Genomic DNA, 16835 nt, shown 5'->3' with positions numbered 1-16835 from the left:
GGTGGGGTTGTTCCTGGTGAGTGGGTGACTGGAGCACAGGGTGGATATTTGTGTCTCTTGAGACTGAGCCCTGGAATAGTTGGGGAAGGGCAATAAAAGGCCTCTCCCACTTCCTAGGGGGGAGGTACTCTATTCTAGCCTGCGGTGTAGCCAGAATCTTCAAGGCCTCTGTACAGTGGGGCTATATGACATCACAGAACGAACAGCTTAAATACAGCACCTCATTGGCTGCTAGCACAATCTCAATTTCTAAACAGTTCCCGCACTCATCCATCCCCTGGCTGTCTGGCCAGAGATGCCTCTGGGGCACCGACAGCTGACTTGCAGAGGCCTCTTGCCTTAGGTTGGTCTAGACATAAATCTCCTAAAATATCTCCCCAGACCCTGCTATTTCCACCTCTGCTTCAGCTGGCTGCTTTCCCTATCTGCTTCCTCCTCACCTTCTACCTGTTGCCTGGCTCTGGCCCTCCACCCATGCCCCCCATGCTGCTGAAACAGAAGGGTGGTCAATGAGCTGGAGAGGTGTGCAGGGCTGGATTATGATAGCTCTGAAAGCCACACAGTAGAGTTTGACAACAAAAACATTTGTATCATTTCATATACTAAGCACTTAACCCAGGTCCTCTTACCAACTATATGATCAACATGTTTGCTGAACATCATCTTCACTTGCCAGGTGAGTAAATAGACCCAAATTATGTGACAAAAATGGGGCCTTTCCCAGGTCCTACTAGAGCAGCCCCAGGAACTTGGACATCTCTTTACTCTCAAACTCCCGTTTGTTCAAAAGAAAAGCACCAAAGTCAATTGAGATGAGTTCATATAGAATATATTTCACTCTTTAAAAATAGAACTTTCAGCGTAGCTAACATCTATACAAACTACAAAAATAAACATCTTCATATAAATAATTTATGTGGTAGGATGTGGACAGAGATGCAGACAGCCTACTCAGGAGTTACCAAGCGTGGGGGGCCAGGCCTCGCAAAGGGTGCTAGAGGGCTCCTCCGTCTTGGTCTGCTAGGGGCCAGTAGCAAGGGGGGGTGGCACGGGGCGCGGGGTGGGGGGGAGGGCCAACCGCAACCCGAATTGCTGGCTTCTCCCCGCACCCGGACAGGCCCAGGCACACAGAACCCGGCGTGCGAGATGCTCTGAGCCCAGAGGCTGGTGGTCTCGAATGGCAGCAGGGAGGTCTGGGATGGCTAAGGCAGGGGACGGCATGCAGGCGGACAGTGGCAGCCAGGCTCTCCGGGAGTCCGTCCTGCAGTCAATAACCCACCCATTGCTTCCCAGTGACTTCACGTGGCCCAAGCAGGGTCTCCAGGCTTCAGGCACTCTTTCACCCAGTGGCTGGACATGGTCCCCTAGAACTGAGGCTGCTAGGGGCGCTGGCAGCTGGTGTGGCAACAGGGGACCAAGGGGGCTCATCGGAGGCTGGATGGATGTAGGCACCAGGCAGTGGGGGTGGGTGGAGGGCCACCGTCACGGAGGTAGTCACTCTGGCAAAGCTCTGGGGCAGGGTGGGGGACAACCCCCACCTGAGCCCTCCTTCCTGTGGAGCTGGGGGGCTGAGGACCTCCGGGCTCTCCTTGTACATCTGTACCACCTGGGGGAAGACACCAGTCCCAGTGAGCCCAGGGGTCCCGGGACCTTAGTCCCCTTCAGCAGCTCACTCATGTGTCACCATGATCGTTGGGAAGCTGTTGCCCTTGTTGGCTTCCAGAAGGATCCAGAGCTGACAAGGGACAGGACGTTAAGGCCTAGGACAAACCCTGCACCTTGCTGTGGATCCTAAACGCCAAGGTGGGTCCCATAAAGAAGCCAGGAAAGCTGAGGGGCAGGGACATGGTGTTGGGGCCAAGGGAGAGGCTACCACCCTCAGCTGATCTCATAGGGAGGGTCCTTGTGAGTTGAGTCCTGTCTTTTGGCCACTGAGGAGATATTTTTTCTGGCTCTGACTCTTCCCTCGCCTGTCCCACGCCATCCCCTGGGCTGGGAGCAGGGGGGGGGGGGTATGGTCACCTCTGGTGGGGGGCCCAGGATGGACAGCAGCACGGGCAGCAGCACGAGCCCATGGAGGAGGCCCAGGAGCGTGAGCACTGTTAGCACCACGAAAAAGTACCTGTGTGGGGGCAGGTGGTCAGCCCGGGCAGCCCCTGTGGCCAGCGCAGGCAGGCTGCACCTCCCCGCCCCAGCCCTCCCCTACCTTATGATGAAGTCAAAGTTGGACCCAGCAAGCATGAGCAGACCCAGCAATGTGGAGACGGCCCCATCGGTCACTGGAGCAAATGTGCACTCTAGGGCACAGGCAGCCCGCAGGTTCCGGCTACCCTGGGTGGTCAGGAAGCCCTGTGGGGGCAGAGAGGCCCTGTAGCTGCTCCTTGGCCAGCCAGGCCCCCAACTTCTCATCTGTCCCTAGGGCTCCCGGGCCAGGTAGACTGAGCTGGGAACTGTCCAGGAAGTATGCATGAGTCTATTTAGGTAACACCGGATACGTATCCGGTGAGACACAGAAGTCTAGAATAGTTGGCAAACAAAGCCCGTCACCCGTTTTTGTAAATAAAGTTTAGGTGACACGCAGCCACACGCATCCATCCATGGACATATTATTGTCTGTGGCTGCTTCAGTGTTACCATGGCAGGAGCCCGCGGGGACTCTGGCCTGCCACGCCTAAGATATTTGCTGTCTGGCTCTCTACAGAAAAAGTTTGCTGATCCCGGTCCAGAAGTCCAGCAGGATGGACACGAAAGTGGTCACAGTTACTTGTTCGGATGGGATTTCAGAGGATTTCTAATTCTTTCTTTGTACTTCTCCGCATGCTGACTTTGCCCCCCTCTAGGGAGTGTATATCGTTCTTGTAATCAGAAGGACAGGGCTATTATGGGGGGAAAAGGAAGGGAGCTGTTTCTGGGGTCTAGCCAGCCTTGTGTCGGTGCTCCCAGCTCCCACTCCTCCTCGGCCAGAGAACCCAGAGCTTTGGGAGAGGCCGAGGCTCTGTCTCGGAAGAATCCCTCCTTTACTCACGTTGCCATCTGGCTACCATCCTGTTTCTCTGATCCCTTCACAGTAAAACCATCCAAAAAACTACTGGTTCCCATTTTCTCACCTTCCATTCTGTCCCCATTTCGGTCAGGCCTTTGTCCCCTCCTCTCCGCTGAAATGGCTGCTTATTTATTTATTTATATGTTTATTGTTTATCTCTACACTATAGGATATAATCTCCTTGAAGGTAAAGCCTGTCTGTATTGCTATTGCACCCCAATTCTTTTTTTTAAGTTTATTTATTTAAGTAATCTCTCTACCCAGCGTGGGGCTCCAACTCATGTCCCTGAGATCAAGAGTCACACGCTCTACCAAAGGAGCTAGCCAGGCGCCCCTATATCCCCAGTTCTTTTTTCGGGGGGGTGTGCCTGAACAGGGACTCGAAACCAGTTCTTAAATAGTACCTAGCACATAGTAGGTGCTTAATAAATATTTGTTGAATACTGAATCAGCTGGTCCACCCCTCCCCCAGTGCCTGTGCTCACCAGAGCCACGTGGACCGTGAACTCAACACCAATGCCTACAGAGGCCACAAGGATCACCACGGGGATGGCACTCAGTTTGATGCCCAGGAAACCCATGATGCCAAAGAGCTCCACAGTCATCATCGCCAGGACCAGTACCTGGGGAAGGCAGGGCTCACCCAGGGCTCCTGGGAGAAGGGACGATGGGCAGGGTGGGGCAGGGTCGGGGAGCCATGGGTCTCTCTCCCTCATCCCTGCGAGGACTCACTATGAGGCCGGCCGTCCAGGGGTTGAGCAGCAGGAGGGCACAGACGAGGAAAGTGCATACCAGCAGGATGCAGATAGCCAGCAGGAAGTAGCGCCGCAGGCCCAGATATTGCTCCCAGAAGAGGAAGGGGGAGCCGGTGGGGTAGGCACGCACCCCGGCCCGGCCTGCCTCGGCGCACGCTGCCCGGGCCCCCTCGATGGCCTCCACGAAGTCCGCGGTCTTCTGGAGGCCATGCAGTAGGAAGGGGAACTGGGCAAATTCCAGGGGCTGGGCTGCGGGGACTGTGGAGGGTAAGGGGTAGCAGGGAAGGGGGGGTGGCCAGTGAGCACGGAGAGCAGTGGGCAGGGCCTTAGGGTAGGGCCTGTGTGGGCCCAGGCTGAGGCTCTTGCTGGGCTCCCCCCGCCGGCCCCCGCCCCACCCCCTCGGGACTCACTGCGAAGGTTCTCCCCGGTGGTGTCGTACTTGTCATGTAGCCACTCGGGAGGTGGGGGGTAGAAGTTGGCCTGTGAGGCCGCCAGGCCCAGCGGGTCACTGCTTACCCACATGGTCAGCCCCACGTAGAAGAGCTCGGGTGGAATCAGCCCCTCCTTATCTACCAGCTTCCTTGTGGTCAGCTGCAGAGGCAGAGAGGGCTGAAGGTCTGGGCCCACGAGGCCTAGAGGCCCTCCCTGCATCCCGACCCTTCCAGCCCCGCTTCCAACCTGGCTGAAATCCAGAGGCTCTTGGGCATCCCCGGTCTGGATGAGCAGCTTGTAGGCCAGCGCCCCATCCTCGGAGCCGTTGCGGCACGAGTGGTGGCTGATGCGCCCGGAAGCCCAGTCCTGGTCAAAGGCAGCCTGGATCCCTAGGGGAGAACGAGGGAGTGTGCATTAGCCTGTGGCCCCAGGGGCTCGGGCCTGCGGCAGCCCTCCCTGCCAACTGCCTTGCCTCTCACCCTGTAGCCAGTTCCGGTAATAGTGCAGCCAGGTGCGGGGCGCCTGGGTGGCAGGGGGGGGCAGCACGGCCTTGAGAGAACTGAAGCGCTGGTGCAGATCAAAGAGGGCGCGTTGGGAGTGGGCGTAGTCAAAGCCACCCTGTGTCACCAGGGCCACCTCGTACAGGGAGAAGTACCTGAGCTGGGCGCTCAGGAAGGCATGCTCCTTGGTGCCCCGAGGCACCACATCCGTCAGGGCCAGCCCGTCCTGCACCAGGGTGGCTCCGTAGAGGCTCAGGCCCAGAAGAGCCCCAAAGAGCACCAGCACCATGGCCTGTGGGAAACGGCAACCAAGCTGGAGGCCCAGGGATGCCCCCCCACCCCTGCCCCACGCGCTCAGGTGGCGGGCTCGGCCCTCTGCCCTTCTGGGGGCCCAGACACACCTAAGCCTCTGCCCTGGCTCCCCCCCACTTCTCCAGGCCTGGGGCCTCACCTTGCTGTGCGCCTGGAGCAGCCAGGGTGCGAACTGATAGCGGGCGAAATGGGCAAGACTCCAGCGGGCACAGGGCAGGGAGCTGCAGGTTGCCTTTTGCCTGGTCCCCTCCTCTTGGCTTAGGAGGTCCCGTGTGGACCCTCCTGGGCTGAAGAGCTCAGAGTCCAGTGGGTCGGAAGGTGGGGGCACCAAGCGGGCTCGGGGGGGCAGGATGGTGACAACATGCTGGCTGCTGGCTTCGCAGTGGGCGAAGGCTTGAACTGTGGCCGTCAGGTGGGCAATGCCCACTGGTCCTGTCCCATCCCCTAGCTCCCGGGGCAGAATCTGAATCACCCGAGCAGAGCAGGGCCTGGAAGAGGCAGAGAGCGCGGATGACAGGTCTGTGAGGGTGCTGGTGAGGGGACGGGACGGGGCCCCGGAGGTGAGGGCTGGCGGGCCGGGGGTGGGGACGCAGGGACAGTACCTAGAGAAGCAGCAGAGCACGTCAAGGCGCTGGCAGCGGCGCCGGCGCAGGTCCAGGCTGAGGACCGCCGGGAAGACAAGCATCACGGCTGCGAAGTTGCAGCCGACCACTATGGCTGCCTGGGGGAAGGACAGGGGGGATGCAAAGGCTGGGTGAAGTAGGCCCCCGGCTTCAGGCTGCCCCTACCGGGCGACGGGGCCCATTGCTGAGGCCTCACCTGCAAGGAGAAGGCCCGCAGTGCAGGGATGGGAACGAGGGCGGCCATGAAGAAGGCCACCATGTGGTTGATGGATGTGAGCGCCACGCTGGTCCCCGTGCGCTGCAGACACTCACCTGTGCGCTCCTGTCAGGACAGGGGAGGAGCCGTGGGTCCCCAAGGTAGAGCGGAGGGGAGGCTTGGGAGCTTGGGATGGCAGAGGGGGGACAGTAACCACACGGCAGCTCACACTTACGGAGTAGCTCACACACGTCACGCGCACTGTTGCAAGCATTCAGCCGGAGTTAGCACCGATCCTCACCACACCCTCACGACATAAGCACTATCGTCACCCTGCTACAGATGAGGAAACTGAGGCACAGACAGGTTACCAGCCTAAGGTCCCCTAAGCCAAGAGGCTCTTTTTTTTTTTTAAACATTTATTTATTTATTTGAGAGAGAGTGAGAAAGCGTGGGCGAGCATGAGCAGGGGGATTGTGCAGAGGGAGAGAATCTCAAGCAGGCTCCCCGCTGAGAGCAGAGCCCAACACGGGGCTCGATCCCAGGACCCTGAGATCAAAACCTCAGCCGAAATCAAGAGTCGGACACTTAGCCCACTGAGCCACCCGGGCGCCCCGACCAAGAGGCTCTATGATGAGCTGCTTCAGACGAGCCCAGGCTGGAGGATGAGGCCTCACCTGGAGAGGGGTGCCAGGGGGGGCCTCTGTGAAGGCATGTGCCAGCAGGAATATGTCATCCACACCGATGCCCAGTGCCAGGAAGGGCAGCACCTGGAGGGGCACGGGGGGGTAGCTGGAGGAACCGAGTCGCCTGGACCGTGGGCCCCGAGTCTGCCCTGGAGTCCTGGTGTACCTGGGTAGTGGCAGCATTGAAGGCGATGCCAAGCAGGGCGCAGAGCCCAAGGCCCGAGGCCACTGCCAGGGCTACCAGCAGCACCCCTGCAAGGCCCACCGCACCCTGGGACTGGGCACAGTCCCAGCGCAGCATTGTCACACAGGCATAGGCTAGCTGTGGGGAGAGAGGGCACAGGCTTGCACGGCAGTTCCCGGGGGGCACCGGGCGGCGGCGGGCAGGGCGCCGGGAGCAGCACCCACCATGAGCAGATAGCCTCCCGCCACGCGGGCAGCACTGACTTCAGAGAAGGCGTGCAGGATGTCATCCAGGGTGGTGGAGGAAAAGGCGTGGATCTGCTGCGATGAATTCTGAGGCAGGGCCTCCTGAGCCAGCTGGAGAGACGGGGTGGATGTGAGGGGCAGGAGGGGGCGGCCTCAGGGCACCGCCCCTGCCCAGCTCCGCCCGGACCTGCACAAAGCGCCGCTGCCAGGCTTGCAGCACTGTGCCGGCCCGCTCCTCGCTCCAGCCGATGTCATGCGTCTGGTAGTCGCCTCGGAAGTGCTCATACAGCTGGCGTGGACTCATCAGCAGGAAGGTGCTCTGCAGGGCCTCCGCCCTGGCGGCGGGTAGGGGAGAGCTGGGGGTCAGAGCGGGCCGGAGCACCCAACGGGGGCTGAACGGGGGGGGGGGTTGCTGGAGCCGCCTGGAATCAGAGTGCGGGTTCCCATGCCTGGGGCCCCCTTGCCAGCCCCCAGGGAGGCCTTACCTCAGCAGCTGTCCTCGGGGGTCTCTGGAGATGCCCCCCAGCAGCAATTCCTCCTGCCAGTGCATAAACTTGTGGGAGAAGCCGTGGCAGCCCCCACTCAGCTCCTGAGCCACATTGGGAGCCTGGAGGGGGACAGGAGAGGCCCTGGCTGTGGGTAACTGGGGGCCCCTGGAGGAGCCCCCTCCTGCCCCTGGAGGAGTCACGCCTGCCATGGGGCTCTGTAGCCTGATGTGGACATAACTATTCTCCTGAGCCTCTCGCCTACTCTGAAAGTGAACAGTTCTTGTCCTGCAGAGAGGAGGCCACAAGAGGAAGCAGAGGCCTGGAAATAGGCTTCTGGGAAGAGCTGGAGTAACTTTGGTGGGTTTTGGAAAAAGGTTCACTTCACAGGGCCACAGAGACACTCAGGAAACTAGATATGATACTTGTGCTTAGCTCATTTGTCCTCAGTTTCTCTGTACAAGTCTGCTTGGATGAAGTCCAGCGTTCCTGGGCTTAGAAAAGTACAAAGGGATTCATATACCACGTGAGGGTTCCTTAGGAAAACTGAATGGGAAGGGAAGAGTCTAGGCATCTAGCAGAATGGGGGCAGGGTAACAATGTCCAGGAAATGGGAGGCAGAGCACAGAGCACAATTTGCTCTCTCCCAGAATAGAGGAACACATGAGGAGGGGAAAGAGAAGGAAAATAGCCTTTCCCTGGCAAACCTGGCCAGCAAACCTGGCTGGCACCCACCTGCTTGCCGTGATGATTAGGGGCACTAGGCGGGCAATGGAGATCGTCAGGGTGAAGACAGGGCCGCCCCACATAGGCCTGGCCCACCTGTGCCTTGTCTAGCAGCTCCCGGAAGCCCTCGAGGGAGGCAAAGGGGCCCAGTTCCTCCAGCAGCTGCTCTGGATCCAGGTTGGTCCACTGGATGTCAGGACGGCCGCTGAGGGGAGAGCCCGTGGTTGGTGAGGGTAAAGGATCAATTCCCACCCTCCAAAATGCTGCTGGGGACCCCTGCTGTACCCCACCCTCCTCCTAGCTGCTCATTCATCCCTCTGTATGAAGGGTCTGCAATGCTGAGCTTCCCAGAACTCCCAGGCTACACCAGTACTTAATACATGGAAAAGGCCAGAAGAGCCCCACCCAGTCCCTGCCCAAGCCATCCACCTTTGGTTCTAATACATAACCACGTGGACACCTGCCTCTAACAGCTTTTCTTTCTGGCCTGTGCAACAGCTTAGCTCATACCTAGTTAACTCTCTTGGGCAAAGTCGCTTTCTGGGGATCTTTTTTTCTCTTTGTTCTGTTTTGTCTAAATAAGACAAGTCTGCCTTTCCTTCAGAGGCCAGGAGAAGGGGGATGTGGAGAGAGCTGTGGGGCATCCTGTGCTCTGGCCCCGGCCTAACAGGTGGCTTAGGCCCTCGGTAAGGTTTTGATCATCCTCTTTATGCCCACCCTCTCTTCTGGGCGGGCGTCCCGGCCTAGCTGAAGCAGGGCCCGGGAGTGGCTGTGGGGCACTCACGGCAAGTAGGCGGAGCCCCCTTGGAGTTTGGCTCCCTCCCAGAAGCAGTCGAGGGGGGTGAGGATCACGCACGGAAACAGCTTCTCAATCATCTGCCAGGGACAGCCCAGGCCACATCAGTCCTGTCCCTGGGCTCCTTTCTCCACAGTCTCTGTAGGACGCCCTCGGTAACCCCCCACCTCCCAACTTTTAACCTCCCCGTCTCTCAGAGCCCTCCCCTACTTGCAGAAAAAGTTCTCCCTCGGCCCAGTTTCAAAGAACAGCTCAGGACACTCACCCGCTCAATCATTCCATTTTCAATTAGGGGAATTCCTGACTTGTAGCAGATTTTGTTCAAATCCCAGGACCTGAAATGGCCAGGGCGCAAGGGATCAGCAGAAGAGGCGGATTCCCACGCCAGCCCTGCCACAGCGCGCCTCACTCCCAGTTGCTTGGGGACTCAGCCAGACTCACTTTCCATAGAGTGATACTTGCACTTTACTGGCGGTGAGGGCTGCCTGGAGGTGGAGGCCAAGTGCCTCAGGTGTGAGGACATTCTCCCCTTCCTGGAGTGGGGTCTGTATCAACATCTGGGAGGTGTATGCAGCCTCGTCCCCCAGCTTCTCCTTGGTGTAATGTAACTCCTGGCTCACCCGGCTGCCCACTGCCAGAGCAGAGAGAGAAAGCTGGGGTCCGAGCTCCGGGGCTGTGGGACCCTCGCCGGCTGAGGCCTCCCACGACGAGTGGGAGAAGTGCTCTGAGAGGAACCCCTGCTTTTTCCTTGATGGTCGTGCTGACTCCCCAAGCTCCTGGCACTCCGCTTAGAATCTGGAGCTTTGCGTGCAAGTGAGAGACACCTCAGCTGGATGGAATTCTTGTGTCGTCTAAGATTTAAACAGGAACCAGGTTGGCTCGGTGTGGGGCAAATTACTTCAAAATGAGAGGTCAGTAGGAGTTGGGCCAGGGCTGGGGTTACGGAGGTATCCCGGTAAGGGAGCCCTCACTCAGCCCCTCTGTGTTCTGGTGAGGAAGACAAGGAGGGACAAAAGGGATCAATAGGGAGGCTGCCAACGGGAGGGTCTCCTCACAGAGCAGGTCTAGTGCTAGGGCTGGTTCCTGGGTCAGGCTGTCTCAGGCAGGTGCTTTCTAGCCATACATCTTTTTGCAAATTGTTATGCCAAGAGGGTAGGGATGGCAGTGTCTGGTAATAATGGGCCCTGTGGGGGCACAGGCGGGGGGGGATCAGACAGACTTCAGTGGGATGCTGTCAACATGCTGCTTCTACTCATGTAAGAAGTACCTGGGATCACCTGGCAGAGGTGACATCAACGTGGGCCAAGGGGAAGAAAGGGTTCCAGACCCCAGATCTCACTGTCCGGGCAACAGGGAGGCCCAGTGCCAGGCCTGCCTCAGGCTCCTTGATCTCGGCACCCATCCAGTCCTGCATTGTGGGGGGTGGGTGGGCAGGGGTGCTGTGAGGGGACATGGCCTGAGTGGGGTTTGGAGGAGGGCAAGGGCAAGGGCCAAACCACCGCTGAGGCTTTCTGGACTTGGTCTGGTCTTAGGCCCAGTTCTGCTGCCACACATCTGGGGCCTCTTCCTGTTGGGTTCCTGCCACCCCTGGGGCCCACACGTACACCTTCTGTGAGACTCCAGCCCCACCTGTGATCGTCGTGCTCCCCAATCTCTTTTTCAAACCCATATAGTCTCCTCACTCATGAGAGCTGCACACCCTTAGCAACCCCCCCGCCACACACAAATTTACCCATATGCTCACACCTCCCCATTCAAATCACATTCCTGGCCCTCCCTCACAAATACAGTCTTACTAATCCATGCTGCGCACGTCCACCATTTTCTTCCTTCCCTGATTCCCCACCCCTCCCCAGGCCTGCACTGCAGTGTTTATTTCACCAGGCTTAGGCCAGAGCTGCCACAAGGAGGGACAGGAGGGGACAGAAATAAGCTCCTCATAGTAAGTGAGTTTGCTGAGGGGAGGGAGGCACAGGAGAAGGAAGGAACCCAGAAAGAGCTATCAAGAAAGCAAGAGATGGGGCGCCTGGGTGGCTCAGTTGGTTAAGCGACTGCCTTTGGCTCGGGTCATGATCCTGGAGTCCCGGGATCGAGTCCCGCATCGGGCTCCCTGCTCGGCAGGGAGTCTGCTTCTCCCTCTGACCCTCCCCACTCTCATGTGCTCTCTCTCATTCTCTCTCTCTCAAATAAATAAATAAATAAAATCTTTAAAAAAAAAAAAAAGAAAGCAAGAGAAAGAAACACTGGAAATGTAAAATACAACATCAAAGAAAATAAAGAATCCTCAGAAAAAAATGAGGCAAAGGAAAAAGTAAACCTCAGCTGACAACAATGATGATGACAGACATGAGGACAGATGAACTGGGATGTACTGTGAGGGCAAGGAGAGACAGCAGGTGTAAGGGAGAACCCAGAGGCCCTGGACACATCTGGCCTTGAGCTTGGGCTCTGACATTTAGCCTGTGCTTGGGGCAAATGACTTAGTCTCTCTGCCCTCAACTTCCTCATCTGCCAAATGGGGATAGGGCCTACCTTGGTGGAATTAGAATCAATGCAGGTAAAGTACTTAACTGCCCAGCACAAAGTAGGAACAGATAAGGAATTATTATTAAATGGTTGCTGGGAAAGAGATTGTGGGACAGAAAAATGAGAAAGAACTGGAGTAAAAAAGACTGAGTGGGGAGGAAGGAGGAGAACAGGGGAAGGAGACATCAAAATCAACACATCTTTTAAAAACTTTTGGGGGTGCCTGGGTGGCTCAGTCGTTAAGTGTCTGCCTTCGGCTCAGGTCATGATCCCAGGGTCCTGGGATCGAGCCGAGCAGGCAGCCTGCTTCTCCCTCTCCCACTCCCCCTGCTTGTGTTCCCTCTCTGTGTCTCTCTCTGTTAAATAAATAAATAAAATCTTTAAAAAAAAAAAAATAAATAAATAAAAACTTATACCTTTACAAAAGGGAGACTATAACTTGTTAGCCAGCATGGAAAATGAATCCACGTTATAGGTAATCCTACAATGGTAATATATATAATCCTATATTATAGGTAATATGAATTAAAACAGCAATAAATTACCATCTATCAATTTAGCCAAAATAAAAATAATGATGGCCCTCATTGCTGGCTTATAGGAGTGTACTCTAACCTACCACCAGAGTGTAATTTGGTATGATATTTGGAAATGAGAAATGTTCATAATCTTTGGTCCAGAAATTTTACATGTAAGGGCCTGTAAGCTATTGTAGTGATGCAGTCCTTCTCTGAGTGAATTGGGAGCCATGGTAGGTTTTGAGCAGAGAAGTGAGATGACCTGACTTTTTCATCACCTAACAATAAATTCTGGAGCTGAGCTGTGAATGAATAGGAATTGGCCAAGGGAAGAAGTCTGGAAAAGGCATTCTGGACCAAGTAGGTGTAGGGAACTGTCAAAGGCTCAGCATTGCTGAGTGAGGCAGAGACAATGCTGGAGAAGAAATCAAGAGTTAGGTTGCGGAGGGCCTAGAATGTTTGCTAAGGAGCTTGAACTTGATTCTGGAGACTGCCCAGAACCTCGTAGAAACTGGTGGAAGGGCTCTAAGCAGGGGACCGACTTGGCCAGATTTAGATACACCACAGGAGGGCAGTGTGGAGGCAGATTAGAAGGTGAGTCCTGCAGAAGATTGGTCACTTCTCTAACAGACTTTGATTTTGTTGGCCATCCTCTGAAAGGCCCAGTGATTCAGAGAAGCTGGATCCCTCCCCAGCCTCAGGGGCTGAAATTTGATTAGTCAATCACAGTAATTCCACTGCTTTTGCCAAGTGAATGGTTTAGGCATAGCTCCACAGTTCTTGCCAAAGTGACCAAATGGGCAGTCAGCTGGGGGGCTTCTGGTAAATTTTCCCTCACTTCCAAAAAGGGACCATTGCAGTAGCCACTTGGGACAAGGAGGTGATAAGCCTGAGGACAAAAGCCCCACATGCTGAAGAAGGCTTAGGAGAAAGGAAGAACCTGGGTCCTTGCTGATGTCCTTAGGTTGCTGAATTAACCATCCTGGAACTGCTCTGTCTACTACCAGATTTCCTGTTCTTCCTTCCTCCCTCCCTCCCTCCCTTCCTTTTTTCCTCTTTCATGTGGCGAAAAGCGTAGTAAATGATATAATCAGGAGTGTACGACCAGAGACTGAGAAAGGCCTCAACTAGAGCAATGGCCACAGGGTGAAAAGGAGGGGTCTGTTATGAGAGAAGTTAAGAAAGAAGAATTTGCTGGTTTAGTAACCAGTTAGGTAAGCAAGGAGAACTGAGGCTGACTCCCAAGGTTTCAGCCTTGGGTTTTTGAGTGGATAGTGGTTCCACCAATTGATGTTTCACCCTGCCTTCTAGATACATGTCCCTTGTTTTCAGGGACAGCTCCAATTTCAAGCCATCTCAATCATTGTTCCTGTAGGTACTAGTTGGGCTATAATGTTGTGGGGTTTTTTTGTTTGTTTGTTTATTTATTTATTTATTTATTTATTACTTTAGAGATCAATCTATCTCTGAGCCTTTTAGCTTTACAATTGATCGGGAGGGACGAGTCACATTCTGTCTCTCACCATGGCAAAGCTGGAGGGGACCCTGAACTCTGATTGCCAGTGTCCTGCTTCTTTCTTTGCTTTCCGTATTAGCAAAACAGGAAAGGAATAGAGAATACTCTTTAGTCCTCGCCTTGATCAGCTCCTCGTTGCCTAGGGCATGGCTGGGAGAAGCCTCAACTACGGATGTACAGAGAAGAAATCAGGTCAGGATCACTGCTTTTACCTCACCCCAGCCCTAGCCGATACGGGACACAGCAGTATTCTGAAAGAAAGGAAAAAGGCCTCGGAATAGGCCACCACCCTTTTACATCACCCATCCACAAACAGCAGCAAAGATCCAGTGGGATCTAGCCTGTCCTGTGCTGGAGAGCAGGAGAGAGGATGAGGAACATGGAGGTTCAAGCCATGTTTAGATGGGAAAGATCTGGGAAATGAAGAAGGAGGAAGAGGGGGGAGACAGCTTCTATTGTGGCAGGAAATCCAACAGTCATCTGGGACCACCCAGGCAGCTGCGGTGTGGGTGGGGGTATGTGTGTGTGCATGTATGCACATGTGTGTCCTGGGGCTGGGGGCAGGCAGGCAGGCAGGCACCGAGAAACATCTGCTCTGGACCCCAGGGCTGGCCTAGAGTGCGTATGGATGTGTGAGCCTGCAGAGGGCTGGGGTAGGGTGGGGATGGGGTGTGGGAGCCCAACAGGCAGGCAGGCAGGCTCCAAGAAACATCTGCTCTGCATCCTAGGGCTTGCCAGCATTTGAAATAACTCAAGGGTGTGAGATTCTAACCTGGCCCTGCCTTTGGGTGTGGGCCAGGTCTGGGGGAGGTTTGGGGGGACCCACCAATGCAAATTTCCCAGGAAAGAACAGAGGAGAGTTTGACTCTATTGAAGGGCTAGCATATGAAACCAGCCCCCAGGAAAGGAGGGTTATGCCAAAATTATTAATAAGAAATCATTTTTACCTAATGCTTCCATTAGGAAGTGAGGATTTGGTTGCATCTGACCTTGCTGTTGCCTCAAAGTGTAGACCCTGCGCCACTTTTTTTCTACTAAATGGTTGCAGGGGGCCTCGGTGCACGGGACTCTAGGTGCATGGGACCTCTCCATGGAGGCCTGCCAGATGATTTACTCAGTTTCCCCAGCCCAGTTGTAATTTTCTTGACTCTCCTAATCAGCTGTGATCTTTCCCTGCCTTATCTTACTCAAGTAATCATACTCTGCTCTATATTCTACTGTATGTTATATTGCAGCACATATTTTACTCTCCTTGCTACTGAAAGATTTTGGTTGCCTTTGCAAACACTGCCATGCAGTAAAAAAAAATACACATAAAAAGTTGGTAATAGGGCGCCTGGGTGGCTCAGTCGGTTGAGCGATTGCCTTCGGCTCAGGTCATGATCCTGGAGTCCTGGGATCGAGTCCCGCATCGGGCTCCCTGCTCTGCGGGGAGCCTGCTTCTCCCTCTCCCACTCCCCCTGCTTGTGTTCCCTTTCTCACTGTGTCTCTCTCTATCAAATAAGTAAATAAAATCTTTAAAAAAAAAAAAGTTGGTAATAATTGCTAAACACACAGACACACAAGCTCACAGGTAACTATTCTATAGACCTATTCACAGGACTCCATCATCTGCACATGTCCATTTACAAGTGTGGGAGGGAGTCCTGCTCCCAGATGCCCAGGCTCTGGCAGGCATGTACCCTCTCCAGACCCAGGGCCGGAGCCCCTAGAACTCAGTAGCCAGCTCCTCACCCTGTTCTTGTCTTGGGCTCACCATACCCAAGCAGCTATGACTAGTGTCCACAACTCACCTTCCACCCAGAGCTGTTCTAGGTCTGTCTCAATGATGGCCACGCGGAGACCCAGTGCCAGGGCTCCAAAGGCCAACAGGCCCAGGAAGAGCACTTTGCCACAGTGTCTCTGGATCCCACAGCCCAGAGAGAAGAGCAGCCCCTGGAAGTAAGCACGAAGCCAGAGTGGAGCCTTCAGGCTCCCAGCTAGGATCTGGGATGGAAAGAGAAGTGTCAGCCAGGCATTACTGTAACAATGCATGAAATCCTCCCCTTTTCTCCTTATGTGCACCCTCTGCCAAGCCCCAGCTTCTTGGTTTCTGGATGCAGGACAGGTAGGACCTACACAGAGTCCCAAAGATGGAAAATATTTAACTCTATTCCTGGTCTCTCCCGCCCGCCCCCCATACATACCGGAGGAAGGCACGGATACTTTTCTGAGAATAAGATACATATGCACACATCTGTTCTCAGGTGGACAGAGGTGAAACCCAGACACAGTCTCACCGGCCAGATGCCCAGAAGACACAGAAGACGCACACACACCCTTAAGGGGTGGGCTATAACCCTGCACTTTAGAGACATCACACCTCGCAGAGTGACAGACCTGGGGGTCTCAAGACCTGGTCCCGGTCTTTCTCCCTCTGGTTTCCCGTCCACTCACCTGGGGTGATGCGGCTCGAGCTGGGGGTGTATAGCCAGGGGGCAGCTCCCGGAGTGGCGGCGGCCGAGCCATGCCGGCGGGGATGGGGGGCGTGCGCGCCCCCAACCCGCGTTATCTGGGATTCCCCATAAGCTGGCCTGGTACCCGGGTACCGCGGAGCCCCGCGTCGGGACTCCGCGGGGCCGCTTAGGCGCGGCGTGGGTGAGGGTGGGGTGCCGGCGTGCCGCGGCGGCTGCGTTGGGGTGCCGCAGTCGGCCCCGCGTGCAGGCAGAGCTACCGGCCCGCGACGCCCCGCGCGGCTGGAGGTGGAGAACGCAGTGAGGAGGAGGCGTCCTTAGCTCCAGAAAAAGGGAGCGGGCCGGGACGGCGCCCTCCCATTGGCTGAGGGGTCCGCAAATTACCCGGAGCCGCGCGGCCGGATCCGCTGCTAGGCGACGGCGCCGCGGGTGGGGGCGGGGCAGGAGACCACCCAGGCAGGGCCACCCCACGCCTCGCTTCCCCGGCCGCCCGCGGGGCCCTCGGGGAGGAGCAGGGAGGGCGATCCCGGGGAGGCACGGCGCTGGCCAAGCATAAGCCAGGAGACGCCAATGACTTCACTCTTTTCTGCCTCCATTCTCGTCCCTTTCAGTCCACTCTCCACCGAGGCCAGAGTCATCGCTCTAAAATGCAAATCTGATGATAGCTCCAAAACACAAAGCCCATTTGGAGCACGGAGCCCTGCGTGATCTAACTAAAGCCTTCTCTCCCATAATTCCTTCACAGCCACTCAATGTTCCTTCCAGCCCTGCAGAGTTAGACTTAAGTTCCTAAAGGCACCATGGCATTCCAGGCGTTTCTGCCTTAGTACGCGTTGTAG

At 55.9% G+C, this 16835-nt stretch overlaps 1 protein-coding gene across 8 annotated transcripts; it reads right to left on the bottom strand.

The window, feature by feature from the left end:
- Positions 1-813: 813 nt before the first annotated feature.
- Positions 814-16313, bottom strand: PTCH2 (patched 2). 8 transcript variants are annotated; one of them, XM_035018730.1, is made up of 22 exons: positions 15980-16313; positions 15337-15529; positions 9425-9614; positions 9249-9318; positions 8972-9063; positions 8197-8392; positions 7462-7583; positions 7164-7311; positions 6956-7087; positions 6714-6869; positions 6539-6631; positions 5862-5987; positions 5645-5763; positions 5182-5530; positions 4710-5022; positions 4477-4619; positions 4209-4389; positions 3776-4056; positions 3529-3666; positions 2207-2349; positions 2023-2122; positions 814-1606 (listed from the first exon to the last, which is right to left on the bottom strand). In XM_035018730.1, exons 1-22 carry the CDS (start codon positions 16049-16051, stop codon positions 1340-1342), a joined length of 3624 nt encoding a protein of 1207 aa, XP_034874621.1. In that variant the 5' UTR covers positions 16052-16313; the 3' UTR covers positions 814-1339. The 8 variants fall into 8 exon arrangements, with proteins under 8 accessions (XP_034874621.1, XP_034874623.1, XP_034874619.1 ...); XM_035018732.1 differs by lacking the exon at positions 15337-15529 and having other exon boundaries at positions 15980-16312; XM_035018728.1 differs by lacking the exon at positions 15980-16313 and having other exon boundaries at positions 15337-15964.
- Positions 16314-16835: the final 522 nt, after the last annotated feature.

Source organism: Mirounga leonina, unplaced genomic scaffold, assembly GCF_011800145.1.
Source record: "Mirounga leonina isolate KUSES-001 unplaced genomic scaffold, KU_Mleo_1.0 Mir_173, whole genome shotgun sequence".
In the NCBI taxonomy this organism is placed as follows: Eukaryota; Metazoa; Chordata; class Mammalia; order Carnivora; family Phocidae; genus Mirounga; species Mirounga leonina.
Note: the sequence above shows the minus strand (reverse complement) of the source record. Positions and strands in the feature narration are given on the sequence as shown.